We start from the raw sequence: 23,098 nt of genomic DNA on the forward strand, positions 1-23,098 counted from the left end.
CATTACTGAGAGTTGTCACACATCATAAAACACTTATTAGTTCACTATTGTTTTAAAAAGTGTGGATGTAATAGAATTACTGTAATCTTATAATCTACAACTCCAGTAATTACAAACTTAACATGGTTTTGGATTTTGTTTGAAGAAATTAACAAAATGTTAACATAACGTGTAGATTTAAAACAATGGCCTGAAGTCTGAAGCAACATTGTGTATGGACTTCTTGGTACTCATTTATCAGCCATCAAACAATCTGTGTCGAGTCTGCCCTCTTTGATTTTCACTGAAACTCTGTCAGAAAAGGTTTTGTACTGGACAGTTCATTAGTTTTTGTAATGTATCACACTGTCTTATTTTATATGGCGTATTGCTAAGTTGCTTAATCTGACAATATAATACAATTCAACACAAACGCATTTGCTCAGGTTTTAAAAATCGCAATGGATTGCTGTGTAGTGTTTCTATTGCTACTACTGAGTTTAGCCATATCCACAACACAGTGGGATGCAGCAGATAACACTACAAATCATATATTGCATTATTCAAAGTTGTAAAAGTTAATCATACACAAGGCTTACATTACCCCATGCATATGAGACATTTGAAATGAAAAACAAAACAACAGAATCACCATAATTCTATTGGGCACCATATGTTCACACAGGAACTTTTTAGGAAAAGTACAGAAATTCAAGTGAATGCACCAGCAGTGAATCCGCTTATTAAATGAACGTAATGGCGATCAGTGTTAAACTGTATTATCTGCAGCAGACAGGTGGGTCAGACTTGAGTGTGGGTCCTTATCTGCATGAACGTCGTAGTGCTGTAGCAGTTTTTTGTTTTTTTTATTTATTTATTTTTTTTGCAGGGGTGTCACAGCGAGGCGGCGTCACCTGATTGGCTGGACAGCAGGGCGGAAGTGCGTGTGGCGTCCCAGCTGCGCTGAAAACAAAACAAGACAAGCTGCGACTGGTGAGTCCCGAAACACAGCGGGTTACTGCCTGTTACTGCGTAGCATTGTGATAGCTGCTGTGTGTGCGCCGTATATATATACATATATATGACACAGTGTTAAACTATGTTAAACGGTGTTTGTCGCTGATAGCTAACAGTGGGAGGATGTGTGTATTGAGGCTGTCCTTGTGCTGAGCTCACGTGTGAGTTGTTATGTAACTCGGTCTGCACTGAGCATGCAGACAGATCGGTCTGCCTCTGCTATTGTTTGGTTGCGCTGATGCCGTGCAGCTTCTCAGTTTTGTGTTTTTGAAGCTGCTAACGAATAGCAGACGCTCAAACAGTCCATTTTAAAAAACCGTTGCAATCACACAATCCACAATTTTGTGCTGTTACTTAATGGAAAACCAGCCTGGTAATATTCTGTTACTCAGAAGAAAAAAAAGCGAGATCTATTTTGGTATTTCCTCTTTCATTTAGAGGATCGACTGACCAGATGTAACTGATGCTGCATTCACAGTTGGATATAATATAGGAAATCTCTGAACTCCCCACTACATCAACTACAGATTTCCATTGAAAGATTCTTGCTAGATAGACCAGTTTTCACTTGACCATTATACCATTGCACCGTATAGAGAGAAATCCATTGTAGGAGAGGCACAGATAACCATAGCAGACCCTGTGCTAAGCAGACAGGCTTGTTTTGTCTGCCTCCTCTAGCACTATTTCTGGTTCACTAGCAATTGTAACCCCCTTAGCTGTTATAGTTTTCTAAAGTGATGTCATGGTGTTGAGTGATTATATTTACTGCTCAGCAATGGAAGCAGAAAACCCCAATTTGCTTAAGTCGCCTCAACCATGATGTCAGGGTACAATGGCCTGAGACAGTAGTAGTAGTAACTGTGTATAGAAAAACTAACCACATAGGAATGTGGATTATTCTGGAAATTTACAACCTGAAAGGCCAATGAACTGAAAGACTGAAAGATTCATCATGTCAGTGACAAAAATCCTGCAAACCAGAAGACTCATCTGCCCTGCTTATACCCAAATATATATATATATACACACACACACACACACACACACATATATATATATATATATATATGGTTATTTTAATGTACCATCATCCACAGTGTTAACTCTTTGTCACCACACCACTAACAAGTGTCCTCTATTGTGTCTTGTCTTCAGCACCATGATGGATGAGCTGGTGCAGGACCTAGTGTCCGCCCTGGAGCAGACCTCGGAGCAGGGTAAGCTGGGAGAGCTGTGGGAGGAAATGGTTTTGAGTCCGCTGCAGCAGCGCCGGCAGATCCGCCGCCGCAGAGTCCGCAAGCGCTACCGTGAGTCCTCCCTATATCCAACGGAGCACAGACGTTGCTGGATTGAGGCCTCAGAGTCCAGCTTGGACGAGGCTAAACAATACAGGCAGAACTCTTCCTCAGCCATCGCTGCCTCTGTGGCCAACTGCAGTGACTCTGACGACTTCACTTCAACCAACCAGTGGCACTCCGTCATGAGAGGCCCGGCCAGGACGAGGCATCCCTCCTGGCCAGAGTCTGACTCCTTCACTGAGAATAATCCAGGACGGCCACTCAGGAGACGAAGGAAGGTCAAACGTATGACCTCAGGCGTCACGGTCAGGCTGCAGCAGAAGTTAAATGTTTCTGGTGTGGATGGGAAACGGAGGTACAGGTCGTCTAGGATGCAGCACCTGTCAAGATCGAAGAAGAGGTCTGGTGGTTGGATGGGAGCAGACAGACACACTGAAGGAGCCAGGCTGATGGGAAAGGAATGCTGGAAGAGGAAGATGGCCAAGGAACACAGAGATGGTGCAGATGAAAACATGTCTGACGGGTAATGTTGTTGTTGTTTCAAGGAAGGATATTTTCATTTTCTTCCTCGTTTTGTGTTTCCATTCGAGTGAAACCAAACCCTTTCATTCATGTTACACAGTCCTCACCTGGCATCCATTTAGGTTAATAGAAAGAGCTTTGTGGGCCATTATTTGTGAAAAATCAGCATTTCCAGCTTTCAAAACCTTTCATTTAATTTACAGTTTTGCAACAAGCCAAATGTTAAGCCTGTCATTGTTTAAAGAGTCAGGATTAAAACCATAACGAATAAGGAGCTCAAAACTCTAAAAGCCCTTTTTACCCTTTAAATGGAAAGTTACCAAGGCAGTTAAACCCATAACATAAAAGTCATGGGCATAACTACTATCAGACAGAAGCAATTAAACAAGGCGACATTTAAGATGATCTATACTGCCTGTCTTCATCCAGCCAGTTGTCAATATTCAGCGTGTCCTCAACTAAACCAAAAAAAATGTATCACAATCATGCCACTCCACTTTAAAGTATTGAGTTGACATTAAAAATGAATGATAGAGTCTCTTCATCCTCATCTCCTATAGCTGAAATGATCACCAGGGAGGGATCTTTGATAGTTACGCCTCCGGGCATCTGCCAGCTCATTATTTCCTTTCGAGAAATATTGTCACAAATAAATAAGTGATTTGGTGTGGTATCGATTTGTTTTGAAATGAATTCCTGTCTTGGGCTGGGTAATTAAAGCTGTGCGTGTCCCAGTGTCCCAGAGTGCACCCTGCATTTTATTTAGCAAAACTAAATGTGGCTGGAACTGGCAGCAGACAGGACATTTTATTATTACAGTGAAGCGAATATTTCAGTACAGTGTGTTATCAAAAGACTGAATTGTGGCAGAATCTGAATTCTGACCATGAACTTCTGTCACCTTAGCCTCTTTCCTCTTCCACTTCATTAATCTGACAGTCGTAGTTACTGGTTACTTTGAAGATTCAAATTTTATATGCAAATCGTGTGATCAGCAAATAAGAAATGGTCTCATTGTTATAGATTAAACTACCCAACGTTATTTAAACTTTCTCACCATGGAGGATAGCAAAAATAATGCGCTATATTGTAAATAGGGACTTGGATCCTGGGTTTGGTTCAGGTAGAACTCACCAAAAATTCCTTGATGGTGAAAAAAGGAAGAAACATCAGAAGAGAGAACCAGGAGTTTTTAATTGTTTAGTTTTTCCCTTCTTTATGAATATTAATGAATAGTTAATTGTTTTCACAAAATATAAATGGTGTTTTCAGCATGAAATACCATACATTAGTATAATGAGTTGATAGACATATAGGTTCGACAGTGCTGGTCAGTTGGATAGTGTCATACTTTAGCTTTTTTTAAGCATTGTAATTCCCAGTCCTGCCATACTGCATGGTGTATTTCCTTGGTGGCCTCATTATCTGTGGATCATTTAAAAAGATGTGAGAAGAAGACATTTGAGGTAACTGGTAATGGGACAGACAAAAGGCTTTACATCTTCTGGTTTCATTTGTGCTGACCTCCCTAGCCCCTAAACGGTACTTGTTTTCTTACTTTATGGAAAAATCAATAGCCGTTCTGACAGAAAACAGCTCCGGAGAAGAAATAAATGGGAACACCATGGCACGCTGTCAATCATTTCTCACTTACACAACGTCAACGCTCTTGATTGCTGCTCAGTAGACTGCCACGCCGTACTGAGGGCTCAACGATCTAATGGTTAAGCCCTGGCGGAGGCAAAGGATATGAACAAATGGCAGCAGTGATGAGGGGCTGACAGTGGTACAACAGCAATATTTATACTCAGAGAGTGTGCGGTCCATTTGATGTCAGACACAGATGCCGTTGCTGAAATGTCTTTTGAAGCACTCGGATTTCTTTGGTCTCCGTTCATTCCATTAACCTTTTTTATATGGAGTGTCTGGTCTCTTAAAACATGCCTCTTTCTCAAGGTCACTCCTCTTATGTGCATACTGAGCGGAGCTTTGCCTTCAGCCACCCAAGTGCAAGGGGAGCAGATGTTGGCAGCTCCAGTTGGGCTCCACATCCTTGATTAGGCCTGGCCCAGCCTGCTGGCAGTGAGGCCACCTGGCACCCAGGCTGGCCCAAGCAGGCAGCCCTCACCTGTGGGTAGACGCTGTCCCGGGCTCAGCCTCCATCTCCAGCTGTGTGCCTCTACTGGTGATGTTGACTCCAGTTCTGCCACAAGGAAAAAAAAAAGAAAGAAAACAAAGCCACCATGTGTGCTTTTCTCACACTCAGCTTAATCGTGCTGTAATTTATATTTTGAAAACTCTATGAGGAGTTTTTGGGAAAGCAGTGCAGCATTTGCTGAAGTTAATTTTCATAAATCTCTGAGACTAATCCAATTACTGCAGCTCAGGGAGGGTGGGATAACCTTATAATCAGACACCCATGGAAGAGAGCATGGATTTGGGTTGGGGCGGCTTGTTTGAAGAGCCCACAGATCCATTGTTATCAGCGCTTTGCCCCCCTTCGTCTCTGCCTCTTCTTTATTCCTCTGCAGAATGAGCCCAGGCTCAATAAATGGCGGCTCGCCTGTAATCTCTGTGCAAACTGGTCTGTCTCTCCCAGGAGCTGGGGATTATATCCTAATGATTAGTGCTCATCTGGATACTGTGTTTTGCTTCACCTCTCTGGCTTGTGTAGAGACAATAGGGTCATGCGGGGAGTTAAGTTCAGCACTAAAACACTGGGATACAGTTTTTGTTTTTGCCCTTGCTTTTGTTTCACCATGGACATGCGATATTTTATCTAATTAAGACTTATTTGTTTCTATGGCACCTAATCCACAATAGAATATCTTACTATTGGACTGGAGAAGAGCTATTTTGTGCGGACTTGGCTTTCTGCAGTTGATGAGCCCTCATCAAACACCGCCATGATATCTTTAAACTTAAATCTCAATGTGAGACAAGTTTGCCTGAAATGTTTGTCAACTTTTCTTGACAAAGGTCACTGCTGAAGAGACAAGAGGTGTTTCTTTTGGTCCCGAGAAAAATGGGGGTCTCAATAATTCATGGCATTAATTAGGCAGTACTTAATGGAAACGGTCTCACATCGGCCCTGTGCTGCTCCAAGCGACATCACATTACACCTTTAATACAGATAAATACTTAATGAGTGTCACTAATTAATTGTTTATACCTGTGATTCTTTTTCAAACTTTGCACAGAGTCCCTCCAATAAGAAGCAAACACATTTTTGTACTTGGAATATGGTGGAAGACGCCACGGTCCTGGTAGTTAATTATCACTGGTTCCTAATTTCAAAGAAAGCTGGTAGAATGAAGCGTGAATCCAAAATGGTAGTTATTGCTTGTTGTAGATCTTGTGGCTGTGTCCTCTGCTGATGTTTGAGTGTTGTGTGCTCCAGATGCCAGCCAATGTGTCCAGAGGTGGGGTGAAGCTGAGGAGAGGCCTGGGGAATCAGTCTGGAGAGAGGAAGGCTGAGGGGGTGGGGACGGGGGTTGGAGGGACCGTCCAGGATTTCTCGGCTAGGCCAGACATCTTCCAGATTCCCCCGGAGAGGCCTGCTCCCTCTAACATCTGCTTCTCGTGGATGTGAGGGGAGATGATGGAGGGCCATCTGGCCAGGAAGACGGGCAGGTTGGACGGACGTTTCTCTGATGATGCCGTCACTGGCCGGCCTCTGCAATATGGCAAAGCACCGTATCAGCGCATATCTGACCCTCCAGCTTTCTCCTATAAGCAAGGTCAACGATGATGAATAGAAAGCAAAATGCAAGGCAGCTACAGTACGTAGCATAAATGAGTATGAGATCTTTACCGCAGCTCTCCTTTATCAGTTATCGATGATATATGTCAATACTATAGAGGAAAATAGGATTTTCATGTAAAAAGGGTAAAAGGCCAGGTACATCCCTGCTGAAAGTTATAAAATAACACTTAATAAAATGCTTGTTAAGGGGAGTTGATCACCAGATGAGCCTGTGAACCATCTCACTCAAACAGGCTGACAAGTAAAGTGCCGCTTAACGCGTTGAATTATTGTCAGACTTGATGCTGACATCACTGGCAACATGTGGGAGAGAGTTTTCTGGAGACTTGAGATGGACCAAAAAGGACAAGGGTCAAGAGGATTAGAAAGTGAGAAGTCAGTAGCAAAAGTGACACCGAAATTCAAAAAGGATGGAAACGTCCAGGTCGTTGCTGTAAGCTTTAACCTCAAGATGAGCAAATTTTGGCAAAATGTAAGTGTGAGGGACTCCTACTTCACTGATGGCATCATGAATTCACAGATTTACTGCAAAATCTTGAAAGAGAAGATGTTGCCCTCTGCACACTGCAGATCACCAGGCACTTCTTCTACATGACAATGACTCTAAGCATTCTTCCAAGGCCACTGCTGCATTCTTAAGGAAGAACAAGGTGAAAGTGCTGCAATGGCCAAGTTTGTCACCTGACCTCAACCCTGTTGTGCACCTGTGTAGAATTTTGAAGAGACAAAGTTGAGCAGCATTCTGTATCAAACATCAAAGCACTGAGTGGAATGGGATAGATGGGACAAAATTTTACGGACTTGTGAGGGCAGGACTTAAACATAAGGGTTGTTGGATTGAGTGTTCTGGTTTACTTTCAGAAAGAAGGAATCATTCTTTGAGCTCTTGTCCCTTTGTCTTCATAAGTCCCCCCACCCCTTGACCTTGGAGTGTTTGGAGGTCCCAGTCCAAGGTGGCTGAGGTGTGAGAAAGGCAGAAAAAACACCGGGGTGGTCTGGGTGAGCAGAGGGGTGGGGGGGCACAGAGGGGGGGTGTAGCTGGGGTTGCCTGGGGGTGTGAAGAGGGAGCGGCGATGGAGCAGGCCAGGCAATAAGAAGTGGCAGCCCACACAGCAGATGTTGGCCAGTTGTTGTGTGGAAGCGGCACGTCTGTGGGTCGCTGTCTGTGTGGGGCACACCCAGAGGGAGGGGCTGGCAGGGGAATGTGTTTCGCTCTCCTGTCATCCTCCACAACGCAGGCCAGATTAGATTGGAGCTGACAGCGGAGGATATTCAATTAGATTGTGCATGTCACTCAGTGGCTTCGATCAGAGTCTCTCCTCATGCCTTTGTGTTTGCTATCGCAACAAGGGAGAACACAGCACGCTCTGTCTTTTTGTGTCATTTCCATTTATGTCGACCTCTAGCTCCGGACTTCTTCATTATCTTCATCACTGAATGCTACATGTTAAATATTGACATTACAGGGCCATGTAAATTTTTGATTTACATTGTTCACTTTTCAGATAGTATATTACACTGTCTGACCTAAGGAACCCATCAGGTTTGAGATGACAGATCAAAACAGAGTTCTCCATCCTCAAATGTCATTGGTATTAAAGAAACAGGTCAGCTACGGTCATTCACATGTGACGTTTTTCCTTTTTTCTTTGCAGGGAAACCAGCAGTACGTGCAGCAGTGACCCCGGCCTTTTCACCAATGATGAAGGAAGACAAGGTATTAAAAAACAAATACTTTTAACGTACAGTGCAGCAACTTCATCACTTATTGCAATCAAAACTAGTAAGTAAACAGCTGATTCGATTTAGAGCATTTGGAGCTCACAGACAAAGCTCTCTGGGTCGTTTAAAGAAAGATGAAGAGTTGTCAGATTTGGACGACTCTGAGGGAATGCTGGGGCTAGAGAGGGAGGTTTTGATACAATGGGCTGGTTGCTGGGCACCCAGGCGACTCTAATAAGACGTTGTCATGTCGTGTTAATGAGCGCTGAAGCCTTTGCTAATCTCATTAGCCGTGGCGGGGCCAGGCGGCCCCTGATTTAACAGTTGTCACTACACCTTGACTGTGAGAGGCATGGTTCCTGCATGTGCTTTGCTGACTGACAGGTCTGAGAAGAGCTGGCTGTCCTGGAACAGGCCTGTGGCTTAAAGTTGGACATTTGATTTTTGGACATAGCTAATATAGCATTATGGTCATTTAAAAAAAAAAAAAAAAGTTTTCATATTGGACTACATATACACTAACACCAATATATCTGTGATAGACCAATATCAGCTGTTAAACTCTGATAGAAACATGCAGCTGTGACATACCAGCCAAAGCATCATCTTCCCTGTCCCTGTTCGTAGGCGATGATGAGCAGAGTGACTGGTTCTTCGAAGGGGACTGTGGAGCTGGGACGGGCGTTGCCAGCTTGTTGCCCAACTGGGACTCAGACAGCCAGCTTTCCCTTGAGGATAACCGCCCAGCACCCACTTTTCTGCAACCTGCGAGGCCCTCTCACAGAGGTAATTGAGGACAATTTTGTCTTTTAGAAACAAATTCATCTTAACAACAGTCTGGAGAAGAAACCACTTGTCCTTGTTCACTGCATTGACTTCCAGTGTGCTAGAATTATCTTAAAGATAATTCTGTACCATTTAAATATTATGCTCCCCAGTGGTTTTGTCACTGTCAAATAAAGCCAAGTTTTTTTTTTGTTTCAGGGTATCGTTCACGTCTTAAACCTCTGCCTGGCTCCGCCGCCTGCTGCATCAGGAAGTATAGGAGGAGGATTCCCAGCAAGGTGACAGCAAACGTGCATCTTTCATGTTAGTAGTCTTGCAATTACTGAAAAAAATTTTTATGTTTGTTTCCGACTGTGTGCGTTTGATTTGTGTTGAACAGGGTAACAGTGTGCCAGTGTTTGTAGAGAGACTGAGACATTTCTCCCAAGATCCTTACCACAGAGAGTAAGATATACTGTTTCAAACTTTTCAAACATTATAAAGAACTCTTATAGTATTATGTCCATCTGTTTCCACCATTGTTTGTGTCCAGTAATTATACTCTTACCATTTCCTTTAAGCTTTTGGCTGCCTTCTGTTGGAAAACGAGACCGAAGCCAGGTATGTTACAATACAAGTTTTTTTCTAAGCCCTTATTATCTTTTTGACCCCAGTTTGTTCAGACACTTGTGGTAAAATTTCAAAATCTAAATGTTATTGATACTTTCAATTTCCAGTTGAACCCTTTGTGCCCATTACCCGTGTGTCCTATTGACATGGTGTCAGAGAGCTCCCATCTCAGATGTTCCTCCTCAATCTGCAGAAACAGGTAGTTGATGCCATGTTAAATAAAACAGCCTCTCAAGGGCCTATTGGAGACATAGGTCTTTTCAATCAAAGCTCAATATATTGATAGACAAGTCTGTGGCCAAGTCACTTAAGTGAATCAGTTGCAGAGCACAGGTCAGTGCTAACAAAAGTAATCTGTTAAAATTATGCCTCAGAGACTGTGTGTGGGCAGACACATTCAGTGGGTTGTGGTCGATGGCTCCAAATCTTCTTCCTCCTCCCCATCAAAATTAGATTAGGCTTCAGTCAGCGAATTCAAGACATGCCTTAAAGCTAAAATATTCAGATTGCAAATACGCTAGAGAAAGATTTAATCTTTAATTTACACATGGTGCATGTTCTATTGCAGTGGTGTATAATACACACAGATGAACATGTTAATGTCCGTGTTATTTAAATAAACTAATTTAGAATTTGGAAGCTGTAGATCAAATATAAATCCATCGTATTTTTTGCCATGTTTTACAGCACACAGAAATAATGGATCATTTTCTGTAGTAGACTTCTGAAACATGTAATCAGTACAGAGGCCCAGGGGTCTCTGGGACCCCAGTGTTAGTGTTAATGGCAATCCTGGCCCCAAGACTTAGCTGAAGTGACATGAGACTGCTACAGCTGGATGCAGTAACACTTCAAGTCAATAGTTTTCAAGGTCATTGTTCCAAAATGGAGAAATAGTATGTGTTGACATAGTTGTAATGCAGATTCTAATCCCTGCATTTCTGGGACTGCACGGAAACATTAAAAAGAGGTTTATCCAAAAGATGTTTGTCAAAGCATCGCATCGCTCCCAGTCATCCCCAGAACTGTTGGATCTGCATGGGGGACTATTGAGGAGCCGAGCAGCCCCCTTTGGCCTCGAGACTGTGGGACTCCTCATTGTATTGTTTCCACTCTGTCTATTTATGGTGCATTCTTAATTTTGTTTCACACACACACTCTTTTTCCTCCCACTCTCTTGGGTTATTTCACAGAGCGCTCCAGCACTCCTTGATGAGGGGCAAAAACACGACTGCTATGAAAAGCCCCCGACTTCTTAGGGCTTTCTTTTCTAAACTGGCCCTTTCTTCTCCACCTGAAAGGTTCCTTCAGATTCCAGTTTGAGGCATTGTGAATACTAATTTCTCTCTATTAAAAAGCCCTCATATCCCTGCCATGCTCTCATTTGAATGGCGGACTCAGGGGAGACCTCTTAATTCCTTTATAGTGGGATTCAAGACCCTTCACTTCAAAAAGTATAAATCATACTCCCAAATGAATGAGGGAGAGAGGGGGGATTGACGAGAGGGGCTTCTGATGTGTCCCGTTGGACGGCACGAGCTGAATCTATCTCCCAAAGCTGCTCAAATCCACTCTCCAGTGAGATGGCTGCTCTGTCCTCACGACCCAGCTTCGTGCACAGCACCCATTTACTTCCTTAAACTTCCTCCAAAACACACTCGCATACAAACACAACGCCAGACAGTTAGAAAGGTTATTTTGCATGGCAGTGAGAAACCCTATAGTCGCTCGTGCCTGCGCTTAACAAACTTTTTAATGTCCACTCTTGATTTCGCTTCACTACATTTTCATTTCTTTTGAACATCTCACCCGTGTGATCGATTTCTAACGCCGAGCTCCCATACATCTGACTTTTCTTTTGTTTCCAAACACCCTTGAGAGAAAAGTGTTTTCTCTGTGGGCAGAGTGTAAACATTAATCTTGTACTGCGGCCAGGTTGAAATGATACTGTATTAATAAAAGCTGTCATCTCCTGTTTGGCGGCGACAATCAGAGATTTGATGTTAAGTGATAAAGGCTGTATGAGGTTGCATGCTGTTTATCCTGGTATCGGCGCGTGAATAGGCGCAATGCTTTGTGGGATTTGGGCCGTAATGCTCGGGGACGGCAGCCACGTTAAAATGCATAACTGCCTCCCACCTGAGCCAGGCAGCAGCAGCTTTTATCTATTGACTTATTTATTTCTAAATGACACTTGTGCTGTGAGATAAATCATAGTCTTACGCCACTCCCTTCCCAGTTTTCATTTTAATTGTGAGATCTCGGTGTCAGCAGTTAGTATATTGGTGTGAGTGGCCTATTGATTATTGATTTGGAGCTATCGATTATGTTCCCTGGAGACCCTAATCCTTTCTGATTCATTTGAATACCTCTATTAATCTTGAGATCCTGCTCACACCTGAAGCACCATGTACCTTAATGAAAATAGATGGCCATTTTGTAACCGCGGCTCCTCACTCTTTTGATTTATTATTTTTAATTGATATATTTGCTTTTGGATGTGGGCGCCAAAATTACAATTGACCCTGTGTCAGTGCTGTTTTACTTTATACCCTAAGGGACGGCGCTGCATTTAAAAGTGTCTCATATGACCTGAAAAAAATCTATCTTGGAGACTTTTTCTTCAGTGTCCTTGTGTCTTTGATAGAATTTAGTTGTTGTTGCCCATCTTCATTACATATTGCTTGTTTTTTCATTGCTCATTGCCTCTAAGTCAATCTTTGTTTTCTCATCACAGTTTCTGTATATTTAGGGACAAAACAACAGGCCAACATCTGTCAGGCTGTTAAAACTGATGAAGTAACAGATGTTAAATAATAAAAACAGTGTTGTGCATTTTTTACCACTTCTTTCAGTTTTACACTGAGCCATGTAACATGCTTATAAAAAGCCTTTGGGTTCTGCTCTGAGATGAATGGTGGTGTTTTGTCTTGGTTAATGAGCCAGCTGATGGCATTCTCATGTTTGATTAGCATTGTGCTGAGTGTCTCAGTGGGCTCCTGGTGGCCCCCGGAGCTCTCAGCGGCAGGGGAGGGCCCTCGCCTCCCTCCAGGCTGCCAGGGACCCCGGAGTGCCTCGGCCTTGGTGTGATGAGGGAAGAGATGGAGGGATGGACCTCCACACATTAAGACCAAATGCATCAGGGTATTACTTTTAATACCACAGGCGTGCCTCGTGAAATAATGCAACGTTTAAACGTGGATCGATTTTGGAATTAAAAAGTTAGTTTGCAAAGATTTACTGTGGGGAGTTCAATGCCTGAGCTCTTTATCAGGGGCGCAAATGGCTGGTTATGTGCTGTCCGACAGAGGTACGATTGAGGGATCGATAGGCGCGTGATTTACTAACTGGAGTACAGCTAATCAATAAGTATAAAAGTAAATGAAATATGCATTACTGGGATTTTATTAGAGAGGGGTAGCAGGGAGAGAATAACGGTCAGGCCATTTATTTTTATATCTATTGATTATACAACATAGAGACTTCGCTCAAAGCGTGCCCTGCACAGCTCTCGACACCCCATGCTTGCACACCCGTCATGTGATTTATGGGTGTTGAGGTCACGGAACATGCTGCCTGTTAAAAGGCTGCCCTGACGGGGCCTTATTGTAGCATGTGCCTGTTAGGGTTGTGAGCTTTATGTAGCCTGCAGCCTGAGATGAGCCATGCTGGTTAACAAGGAGCTTTCTTCTGCACGGTTCTCTGTTGTTTTGCAGTCTGTCATGAACTCATTTTTACAGGTTATGTTTATTTTTAAACAGCATGCCTCTCTGAGATGCTGTATAATTGTTTATAACAAGAAAAATATGCAAGATTTTAACCTAAATATTGTACTGTAGCTCACTCACACACTCCTTCACATAGTTCTCCTTTTTTCTGTTTCATTCGCCCCATACACAAACATACATACTGCACGGGATCACATCAGCTGCTCCCACCCCCCCTTACTGATGGAACGGACCTTGACCTTAACTTTACATCTCTGAAGTCAGGGCTATTAAGCCGGTGGGGGGGGGGGGGCTTTTCCTATTTCAGGGCTCCTGACATATGACACAGGAGGCATAGAGCAGGTGTAATTTGTTTATGTGAACTCTGCAATGACTCAGCCACATGTACCCCAGCACCTCACCTCATTAAATATTCTCTGTGTTGAAAACGTGGATTAATGAAGAAAAATTAAGATGTGGCCAAAAAAACCCTGCACTGAGGCTAAATATAAACTGCAGTGTTGTGCAAATGTGCGGCGCTTGCATTTATTGACTTCTATGAAATTATAAATTTTTACATGTATGCTTGTGTATTATGGGAGGGAGCTACTTCATCATATTTGTGTGTAATGTTTGCTCTGCCTGTCTGTCTGTTTGCCCCCCCTCCCCAGACAGACTAACAGCACCCCCAGCCTGTCATGCACAGGAGACTTGAGGAGAAGTAGGGAAACGGAAGCTGTGTCCATCACAACATCAGGTAACACCTTCCACACATACTATTGAATTGCTCTTAAGATGTTGGTCCACCACTTTGGGTCCAGACTGAAAAATCTCAACAGTTTTTGGATGGTTTGCCGTGAACCCTCATGGTGCCCAGATGATGAATGATTTTTTTTTCTTCCATTAGGTCAAAATATCAAGTTGTTTGAAACTCAAATTTATGGTCAAAAACCTGCAAAACTTCCCATCAGCCTCGGCTGTACTTGGTGTTTAATGCTAGAGAAAATGTTAGCCTGCCAACACACTGAACTAAGACGGTGAACATGTTAAACATTGCACCTGCACCATTGCTATTGAGCATGTTAGCATGCTCTGCGTAAATACAGCCTCACAGAGCCTAGGTAGCAAAGGTAGCTAGTTAGCTCGAAGTCTTGTTAAGTGATTATTTGTAAGTCCACCAAAATTATAAAAAAAGTAAAATATTTGTAGAGTTAGCAGGAGAGGGAAGTGTACAGTTAGATGGAAGTTGTGTTATTTTTAGAGCTTTCTGTTTGAAGCAGAGGAAGTAGTGCGATGCGGAGTTTGCCCCTTTTGGAGGTGGCATCAAGCAGCAGCCGTTATGTGTGCTTGGACCAGTGGAGCTGCCTTTTTTCATTAGACTGATGGCTTGGGGCCTTGTGTCTTTGCTGGATTGAAATCTGAATTGGTTTGTCCACCTTTTCTTCTGCGTCCCCTCTCTGCGCTTCACTCCTGCAGCTGCTGTTTGTCATTTAAATAACAAATGCTGGTGGTTCCCTGATTTAGTGAGGGGTGCAGGCCTCTGATGTATATTAATATTGCTGCACAGTGTGCTGTACCAGGGTCCATCATTCATTTGGATAAAAGAGGTGGAATTTAAAAACAGCCAATGCTTTACTTGGATACAGATTGCATCCATTTATTGCACTGAGTGATGGAACGGCCGGCAATTCTGTCCTTCACCTCCCCAGTACTGAACCACTTCCCATAAAAGTAAAAAAAGGATTCACCCCTGACCCTTAAGGACCCCTCATATTCAACATACGGAACGAGGGGCTCTGTTTTTCCACAGTTAACAGATCCACTGTCTGTTGCAAAGGGAAAATGCGTGTTTTTAAATCAAATGTTTTCCATAAATTGAACCAGTTATTAGTGTTACCTGTGCAAAAATATCAAACTACAAATAAGGCAATGATAACTGTGCTTTCAGAAATACTGTATATTTTAATGTTTTTCAACTTGATACACTGTTATGTGCTCTCAGATACGTTGTGTGTGTCTTTAGGAGTAAGTGGCTTAAAGATGATGTGTTTCCTAAATTGCGCAGAAGGAGAGTTCCCTGATTGGCACATCCCCCCTCAGCCCTGTTCAGAGTGTTTTCCTGCTTCTTGAGTCTAGTGCCCCCTGTCCACCATGATTTATCATGCTTCCCATGTCGTCCAATGTCAGTTTCTGCAGCTGCAACTGCTCTATATAAATCTTTACTTTGGCAGCCTGCTGCACCATGTCTCTCCTCAGTAATCTCAGCGCCGCCAGGAGATGCACATTCACCCTGACAAGCTTTCACACTGTCTGTGTACAAATTCTCGTTTGTTGCCGTTCTGACATAAATTTGTAGAGAGACAAAATCAGATTCAGTGATTTGCTGAGTGGAGTTGTTTTCTGGTAAACATCTTGTTTGCATGGAAAGACTGTTTACTGCATTTAGCAGAGAGAACGGCGCGGCTCCTCTTAGTGAACACGACAGCCGAGTCTTTGTTTGAGTTGGCTAGAGGAAGTGGATTGTTGTATGTGTTAGTGGTTGATTTGAAACTCTGTAATCAGGAGTGAAAATGGTCTGCAGCTCGAGGTGTCTTCCAGGGCTCCGTGGGGAATTACTGAGGCGGTACCCAGCTGTTGCTTTGTCTTCTTTCTTTACCCTTTTAGCACTTCCACGACAGTGCTGAAGCTGGTTGTGGGGAAAAACCCCCCCACAACTTATCAAGCCAGGTATCTGTTTGGATGAGATGACCACTCTATTTCTCAACCTTAAATTGGCCATTTTCTACTTTTCTCACCACCATCAATCCAGAAATCCAACTCAATCCAACAAATCCTTACTTGATATCGAACAAAGCATGCCAGCTCTCGGTTTTACGTTATACAATAATACAATAATAAGAATACTAATTTGTATTGTGGTTGATTAGTGAATTATAGATAATGTCACACGCTGCTCAGTGATCAAAAATGAAAATGAATTAGAAACACACACCACAATTTTGGAAGAATTATTTGTTAGGCAGAGATGAATCAGGAAGTATAAAGATCCTGATGGATTTTAATAGCCTTGGCTGGTCTCACACACAGACTAATTAATTATTGCAATTTTACCCCTCCCCTGCTGTCTCCTATGATGCCCTTCTTATCTTTATCTCTATAAAGGGATGATGGTAATAAACCCAAACTTGAACTTATTCAATGGGCTACATTTCAGGAAGACTTAAGAGTTTGGAGTAAATAAGTAGGGTTGAATTTAGTTTGATTAACCTTGTCAGACTGTTAGCGCGTTATCGCTACGTGCTGCTAAGTGCCACACGAGGGTGCCCATGTGGAGGCCAGCCCCTCGGTCAGCCCTGCCGCCTCTCCTCTCCCCTCTGTCTTCATGTGTCTCCTTGCCCGAGCAAGATGGCTGCGTGACAGATCACCTGCGTCGGAGGCCCGCCGTGTTCCTGCCCGGCGGTCCGGCCCCCTCTCATTAATGCCCAGGTTGGTGCGAGGGCCGTATGGCAGCACAAGACAAATAACGCTACCACTCAGCCATCACTTCTGCTGACAGAAATGCAGCCCACCGCACTATTTCGTCCTCTCCGGCTCCACTCCGCACCCTGCTCTCGTCCTTCAAACCCCCCCCTCCACATCTCCTCCGTCTCCACCTGCACCTGCCTGCACTGCTCCACCAAACTTTCATGGTGTTTTATTTTTTTTTTGCTGTTGCTGGAGGCTTAGCTTAACACTGAAACCCACACAAGTTGATGTAGTGTAACCACAAACCTGCTGCCTTTGTAACTCACTCTAATTGTTTTGGTTTCTTCTTTCTGGAGGCACATTTGTTTTTAGCAGCTCAGGCGGTCAGGTGCTCCTCAGCTCACTTGTGTGCAAACCTTCTCACCAGGATTCTGATTTGAATGTCCTGGTTTTTTTTTTTTTCCAATTGTGAAAAGAGCAGTGTGTATGTGTGTGTATGAGAGTGAGAAGGGGAGAGAGAGAGAGCGGGAGAGAGAAACACAAAGGCTAATCATTAAAGAGCTATTCAGCCCTGTTCATTTAAGTGTGGGAATCAGCAGGCCCATTACTGTCAATGTGTAATTAGCTGATTAATAAACAGGGGGAAGGGGAGTGCTCCAGGAAGGCCTGTAATGATTGTTTTTAGAGAGCATCACATGAGAGCTTATTAAGATGGTAAGATGGTTCCATTCAACCTCCCATTATCACCCACAACAAATGCATGTACTGTAATTCTGCCACTGACAGAAAACCTTTGCATTGTAATCTCTTTATTGACCTTGATGTAAAACAGGTTGAGTGTAGGTGGACGTGTTCTGGCCTTTTAATTTATCTACATTATGTATTATTTTATCTTTTATTTAAACAGTTGATTATTTGCATTTATAATTTTTGAATTCTATTAGAAACATTCATATACAACAATAATATCATTTGAATGAACTGTAAGTTATTTCACTTACAACCTCCAAACAATCAGTGGTGGACGCTGAGTACATTTGCTCCCGTGCTTTTCTGCTTCTGCGCACTACATGACACACACACACACAGATTTATGTGTGTGTAAATATTAAGTTTATTTAAATGTCTGTTCTATAAGTCACAATGTAAAAATGTGTGTCAACAGTTCGCCCTGACTGTGACCTTAGCCTGGGATAGAGGGTAGTATAGGTTGTGCCCTGTGGATGTTAACTCACAATCCCAAACTAAATGTTCCCAGCCATTTCTTTGTATCTGTCAAATATGAAAACCCTTGAATTTGAATCCAGGCCTTTGACTATGTTTAACCTGAGTGTTTGGGTTGAACCTCAGAAACAGTTAGTCATCATTCCCTCAAGAAATATTAATCAATTATCTTGCCCGCCGGATCAGTTTGGAGAAGAAGTCATCTGGAAAGAAGCACAAGCAGATATAATGGGAGCGAGCAAAAGCACATGCCAGTGAATGCTGTAATGCCTAATCCTTTGAGACAGCCCAGAGCCACAATGTCACTTCTAGTTCGCTTGTCCTCTGCTCTGGGACTGCCTCACAAATATCTTACGTGACCACCGCTAACCGCTAACTTTTTTTTTTAGGGGGGGGGGGCGTCTAGAAAGATTTCTTCATCAACATGAAGTAGGAAAAGCAGGAAAGAGCGTTAGGGAGTGCAATTGTTTTGGAGTTCCTCTTTCTCGTCCGAAAATTGGCCCTGCTTCTCTTTCAGATATTTCCCTTCACTCACAGGGACAAAAAGCTTTAAAGGTGAGTGAGATCGAGAGAAAAGAGGATCTTTAAAGAGGAAGGCAGTCAGTGAGATGTGAACGTGTGATGAATGGAGTTAAAAACATACAGCTTCTCGCAGCACAACCAGAGGGGGGAAGTTAAGCCATAGGAGCAGCACAGATTGGCCTTTTAATAACCATGTCCACAAGTCATATGGGGCCAAATTGGATTTGGCTCACTTGACCAAAACCTCATTAATATTTAACCTATTAGAACAAGATTGCTTCAAAGTTTTATTTCAATATACCTAAAACAGGGAGAGATCCATGAGTCGTGGACTAAATTTAATTTTTATTTGAGAGGCAGTCCATTGAAACAGTGAAGAAAAATGTGATTTATGTAAGTATCTTTTACTTTGTTTGGTCTTTTTTTTGTGTATGTGTGTTACATGTCCGGAATATGATATGCGCTTCCTTTGTCTCTGCAGCTTGCAACCCATTTCATGAGGATCACCAGAGAGAAGAGGCACAGGGAGCCTGCAGCACCTCCAACCCCAGAGGCTGTGGGGACAGCAAGTGCAGCAGTCCTTCAGGGGGACCATGAGGACACCTGAACACTGGACAAGTACCCAGACTTGGAAGAACATGACAAAAGGAAATCCCTTGTGCCTGAGAATGAAAAGGCTTCAACTCCTCTTGCTGCACAAACTTTATGACAAAGAAAAAAAAAATACAAAGCACATCATTACTCCTCAAATCAGCATGTTACTGCTAGATCCAGTCTTTCCAGGTAGTATACTAAGTATGACAAATGTTAATGCAATCAAGCCTTGTTAAGCCCTCCGTCATCTCCACAAGAAAGACGGCAGCTTCAAGAGGCTCCTCGTTTGACTCAAGACTCTGTGGCTCCTCCTGTTTCCACACACAGTCTCCAGGCCACCTGCCACCACACAATCCACCAATTATGTCCACTCTAGTAGCGCAGTGTTTGTCAGCGGGAACAGTGGTCAGGTGAGGCTGGGTGAGGGGCGGAGGGGAGGGAGTCTGCTCTACTTTATGGCAGCCAACAATGGCTGTGCAGCAGCACGTAGCTAGCTCTGAGACAAGGAGAGCATCAGAATGTTTAGCTACCACATGCTGCTCCCGGGTTCAGAGAGGCGACCACCGGTAGTGAGCCACACAAAGTACAGGCCTCCTATTAGCATGGATTTGAAAAGCTACAGTTTGTACAAAGGTGCTCATTAGCACAACACAGGGGGAGTGTAGTCGCGGTCCTCGGAGGGCCGCCTCTGTTCTCTCCAGCTTACCTTCCATATTCAAATTTTCCCCCAAACGTATTTAAGTTCAAGGCCAGCCGCAAACTCTGTTTGAACTGCCTGTTTTTCAGCCGAGGTGGATGCATTGCTGTTGGAGCTGTGCAGAGAGTGGATGAGAGCCAGCAGAAAGGGGCTGGAGGAGCTCTCGGAGACAGGAGAGGAGAGAGTTGTACACGTTATTTTCACCTACCCTTGGGGTATACATTTCCCTGGCTCCCTCAGCATCAGATGCATTAAAAGATCAATGGCATCATACAGTGAGATCAAACACAACAGTTCTCGCCAAGCTGGTAAACAAGCAGTATTTTCAGAAAAAAATGCATTTGAGTCAAGTGATATTCATTCTGCTTGACGTGAACCATATGGGCGATAACTGTTGTAGTCTTTAAAACATGGACAAAAACTCCTGCATACAACCCAGGCCCCTCTGCTGTACAGTCTTAAAAAATTATTTTACAATAAAATGTTAACCTGAAGAGAAACAGCAGAGTGATGCTGGTTGTGAGCAAAAGTTTTCTTGTTTTTAAAAAATGTACGCGTGCTTAAAACCCTCTTGGCACCCGAAGGAACTGTGCACTTTCTATAATGATTGCACGATATCTTTTTAGTGAAATGAACTGCATAATCATCAGCCACGTATCGCATGTCTTTTCAGACACTTTAAAGCCTTATTTAAGAGAAGAATCGCATTTAGTAGAATGAGATTTGCCAATTAATGTGAGTTATATGTCTGCAATAATCCGTCTGAGAAGGCTTTATGTGATCATGTTGGCCGGGGATGACATTTATAAATGCTGTGTGTGCACACTCGTCTAAATGGATGCCTCACACAAGACATCCTGCCACAGGAATCAGTCAAAGTGTTGAAGCAGAGAGCACCCCCACCCCCACCCCTCACCTCACCCCCAGCTTGCTGCAGCTGCAGCTTGACCAGGGAGTCCAGCAGCATCTCCAACCCCTCCAACACCAGGGATACATCCCTGATCGATAGGAATAGCACAGGTTCTGGTTCCCAATTAGAAAAAAAAAGAAGCTTTTGATAAATACGTTGATGGCTTTTTTAAGACATATACCCCTGAACGCGTTGACAAGTATTGACCGTGTAGTGTTTTAAGGAGAGCTTCTCGCCGGAGCCTTATCCGTCAGTCTGTGTTTTGGTGCCAAGGCATTGACAGGGGAGGAAGACGCATCAGTTCAGATACAGTTCCATTAGTAGCAGGAGGGGAAACCCCCTCACCTGCCTCACTGGTAATTAGCAGTCACCATAATGACATTTCAGCCAGACCGTATGCCCCAAAATGAATTTCCAATGGCCAGGAAGTGGGGGAATGGTTTCCGTGCAGCCAGTCAATTGCCCTGTTACAGTTAAGGAATCCAGCAGGCTGGTACCACTCATATTTCATCCCAGGTAAAGATTACCTGTCAGACCCATGGGAGATGTATTGATCTGTTTTCCTTTTTCCGCCAAGCAATCACCTGACAAAGGCACCTAGGAGGCAAGTGAATGAGTGATGCCTGGTCTGTCTGCTCCAGCATGGTGGCTTCCAGTGTCCACTGATGGGTGGAGAGGTGATGAGGAAGAAGAGAGATAATGCAGTAATAAACTCTGTTTGAACCTCCTCTGTATGCATGCAGGGCAGCCCACCCACCTTTGTACCCCAGGTCATAGGTCAGCAGGGAGTTTGCCTTTCTTTCTTTCTTTTTTCTTTTTTTTTTGCTCCTTTCTTGTCAGTGGCGTTTGTTCTTGCTATGTAGTGTGTAGTGATGACAGAAACACATGCAAAAGAGGCTCTCTGGTTCCTGCTGACAAATGCATGTTGCGAGTCACCATAGTTCACTTTGGGTTTCAGAAGTGATCCTGTTTGATCTGGGCAGTCTCTCACAATGAAATCCAAGCTTGTGCGGTCTTAGGGTTTCCTGCCACCGTCAGTGTGGCGGTGATCAATATATTTGACATTATCTCATGTTTTCTTGGCAGCTAAAAGTATTTATATATTTGCCTTGTTCAGTGGAATGTTAGAGATTATATTATCCATGAAGCCATGCATTTAAAGTGATTGCACTGTGTAAAATGTGTAGTATTTATGATGTGATGCATAATTATAGGTCCATTGATTGAGGATTTAGGTCTGAAGACATTAAATGCAGAAATTCATTTTCATGATAGATAGTACAGTAGATATGTCTCTCTGAATTTTTACTATCGTATTTTTTAATTTCATTTACAAGGATTTAAATATATCTCCCTGATATCAGGGCTCTTAGGCAGCTATCCACATTTGATACGTGGTACAAATAGCATCTTATCTCATAGGCTGTTATCTTTATATTTAATAGCAGCAGAGGCATGCCTAATTGCTTTGCAAATGATCTAAAGAGGATTACTCCTCCCTTAGAAAGCCTGCACGGTGTCACTAGATGTTAGAGACGTTACAGTGGTAAAATTCAGTCAAACCTGCAGCGCAGCGTTTATGCAGCAGCTCTGTTTTCCGTGATCGTCAGCCAGTGTTATGTCAAAGTAATTGTCAGTGTGAGGTTTGTACTCTGCTTTTGAATAAACTCTGTATGAACATGATTATGGATTGTTATAATAAGAACCTCTGTACCTCTTCTTATGTCATTGAAGGATTATGTAATGTCTTGCCTGTCATGTTAAAATCATTCCTCCATGTCATGAGTATTTAAAGAAGAACTGCAGTATCTGTTTATTTCAAATACTGAATTTGTGTGTAATAAACAAATTTTGGCAATCATTATGTTGTGAAATAGTGTGTGACAATTTGGCTTGGCGTTGTTAAATGGTCTGTACATAATTTTTTGTACATATTCATATGTCAGTGTATTATTGTTTGGGATTTTAATGGACTTTTGTACATGTTTTGTCTGATAGTGTTCCAGTCTGGAGAGACAGGAAACCCTGAAGAGAGAGGGGATGATTACATGTGACAACGGTTTCTGACTGGTATCGAACTGGGAGCATCGTGGTTACAGTACATGGTATGCATTTTAATCACTCAACCACTGGGACACCTTAAGTATTTTTATTTAGACATTCTATTGCCCTGGCATCGATACCACATACATTATTAGTGAAACAATAGTTGATGAATCAGTTAGCTGATTGACAAAATTAATCATCAGACATATTGATATTTGAGCAGTTGCCAAA

The 23,098-nt window shown here is 43.0% G+C and overlaps 1 protein-coding gene across 1 annotated transcript; it reads left to right on the forward strand.

Annotated features, from left to right (window-relative positions):
* The first annotated feature begins 938 nt into the window (after positions 1–938).
* Positions 939–22,676, forward strand: LOC121197105 (G patch domain-containing protein 2-like). The gene is given in 11 exon segments (XM_041060515.1): positions 939–972; positions 2,155–2,820; positions 8,241–8,302; positions 8,935–9,093; positions 9,292–9,371; positions 9,473–9,537; positions 9,654–9,693; positions 9,810–9,901; positions 14,081–14,166; positions 19,102–19,163; positions 19,165–22,676. Coding segments are annotated over 10 exon segments (1,371 nt in total). The 5' UTR covers positions 939–972; positions 2,155–2,158; the 3' UTR covers positions 19,228–22,676.
* Positions 22,677–23,098: the final 422 nt, after the last annotated feature.

The sequence above is a fragment of the Toxotes jaculatrix genome, chromosome 17, assembly GCF_017976425.1.
Source record: "Toxotes jaculatrix isolate fToxJac2 chromosome 17, fToxJac2.pri, whole genome shotgun sequence".
Classification (NCBI taxonomy): domain Eukaryota; kingdom Metazoa; phylum Chordata; class Actinopteri; family Toxotidae; genus Toxotes; species Toxotes jaculatrix.